The 1,426-nt window shown below is 54.5% G+C and overlaps 1 protein-coding gene across 1 annotated transcript in view; it reads left to right on the forward strand.

The window, feature by feature from the left end:
* The window catches only part of ETH_00002835 (Wd repeat protein, putative), a gene marked incomplete at both ends in the record, with an annotated part of 13,594 nt that overhangs the window by 9,022 nt on the left and 3,146 nt on the right, over window positions 1-1,426 (forward strand). The window contains 5 exons of the mRNA XM_013376923.1: window positions 9-112; window positions 321-461; window positions 670-762; window positions 972-1,068; window positions 1,288-1,376. Coding sequence (XP_013232377.1) covers window positions 9-112; window positions 321-461; window positions 670-762; window positions 972-1,068; window positions 1,288-1,376 — 524 coding nt within the window. The remainder of the gene's footprint in view (window positions 1-8; window positions 113-320; window positions 462-669; window positions 763-971; window positions 1,069-1,287; window positions 1,377-1,426) is intronic.

The following is a 1,426-nucleotide window of genomic DNA, read 5'->3' on the forward strand; positions in this document are numbered from 1 at the left end:
TGTGGCAGGCGAGGTGCTGGAGTGCGACTCGAGCGCCTACGAACTTCTCCACAGGCTGCAGACGGCTTGGCCCTGTCTTTCTTTTGACTTCATTCCAGACCAGCTCGGCGCCGTAAACCCTAAACCCTAAACCCTAAACCCTAAACCCTAAACCCTCGACTTGAGCGCGAGAGGGCGCAGCGGGCCTGGCCACCCGTTTCGCCCGTGCGCTGGTTTGGCCTCATCTCTACGGGCGGCGCCGCAGGGAAGGCCGCCTAGGGTTTAGGGTTTGGGGTCTAGGGTTTAGGGTTTAGGGTTTAGGGTTTAGGGTTTGGCTGCAGGCGCGCACGCGGTGCCCCCACACCTGCTACGCCGTGGGGGGCACTCAAAGCGACGGAAAAGAAAATTGTCTTTACATCATGAAGTGGGATCGTCTCCACAAGACGCAGCACGACGACTCCAGCTCGCTTTCCGGCGAATCGGTAAACCCTAAATTAGGGTTTAGGGTTTAGGGTTTAGGGTTTGGGGTTTAGGGTTTGGGCGTTGCGCGAGGCGGACACGGCGCGACCGGCTCGCGCGGCGACGCGCAGCAGCAACCAGCGCTCTCTGCGCAACAGCGATTTTTGGCTTCGGGGTTTAGGGTTTAGGGTTTAGGGTTTAGGGTTTAGGGTTTAGGATTTGGGCGTGCAGAGCGACGAAGATGACACCGGCGAAGACGCCAAGTTGGATTTCCGCCTGATTGCCCACAAAGGGGCCGTTAACAGAATTCGCTGCTGCCCCCAGGCAAGGGTTTAGGGTTTAGGGTTTAGGGTTTAGGGTTTAGAGTTTAGAGTTTAGGGTTTAAGAGAGCGTGGGGATTTATTTCTCGAGGCTTTTTGTCCCAAAGAAACACCCAAGACAGTTTGCAGCTCTGAAGTTGTTCATTTGTGTCTTTGCTGCTCAAGGCCCAGGGGTTTAGGGTTTAGGGTTTAGGGTTTAGGGTTTGTGGACAGATGCCGCGCCTCGTGGCTGCGTGGTCAGACTTGGGGGTGGTTGGCGTTTGGGATATTGAGAAGCACCTCAAGAGGCTGGACGAGCCGGGCGCTGCAGGTGAGGGTTTAGGGTTTAGGGTTTAGGGTTTAGGGTTTAGGGTTTAGGGTTTTTAGGGTTACGGGTTCTGGGCAGAGGCTTTGCAGCGCGGAGGCAGTGAGGGTTTGTAAGCACCCTGAAAGTGTATTTTGTAAGCCACGGTTTGGCATACAAAATATACTTTCAGGGTTTGGGGTTTAGGGTTTAGGGTTTAGGGTTTAGGGTTTGTCATATCTTCAGGCCCTCCGCCGGACCCTCACCAGAAGCCGACTTTTGAATTTAAAGGCCACGGGACAGAAGGGTTTGCAATGGACTGGAATCCCCTTCATGTAAGCCTTCAGGGTTTAGGGTTTAGGGTTTAGGGTTTAGGGTTTAGAGC

This window comes from Eimeria tenella, genomic scaffold (genome assembly GCF_000499545.2).
Source record: "Eimeria tenella Houghton genomic scaffold, Eth_scaff42, whole genome shotgun sequence".
NCBI classification, from domain to species: domain Eukaryota; phylum Apicomplexa; class Conoidasida; order Eucoccidiorida; family Eimeriidae; genus Eimeria; species Eimeria tenella.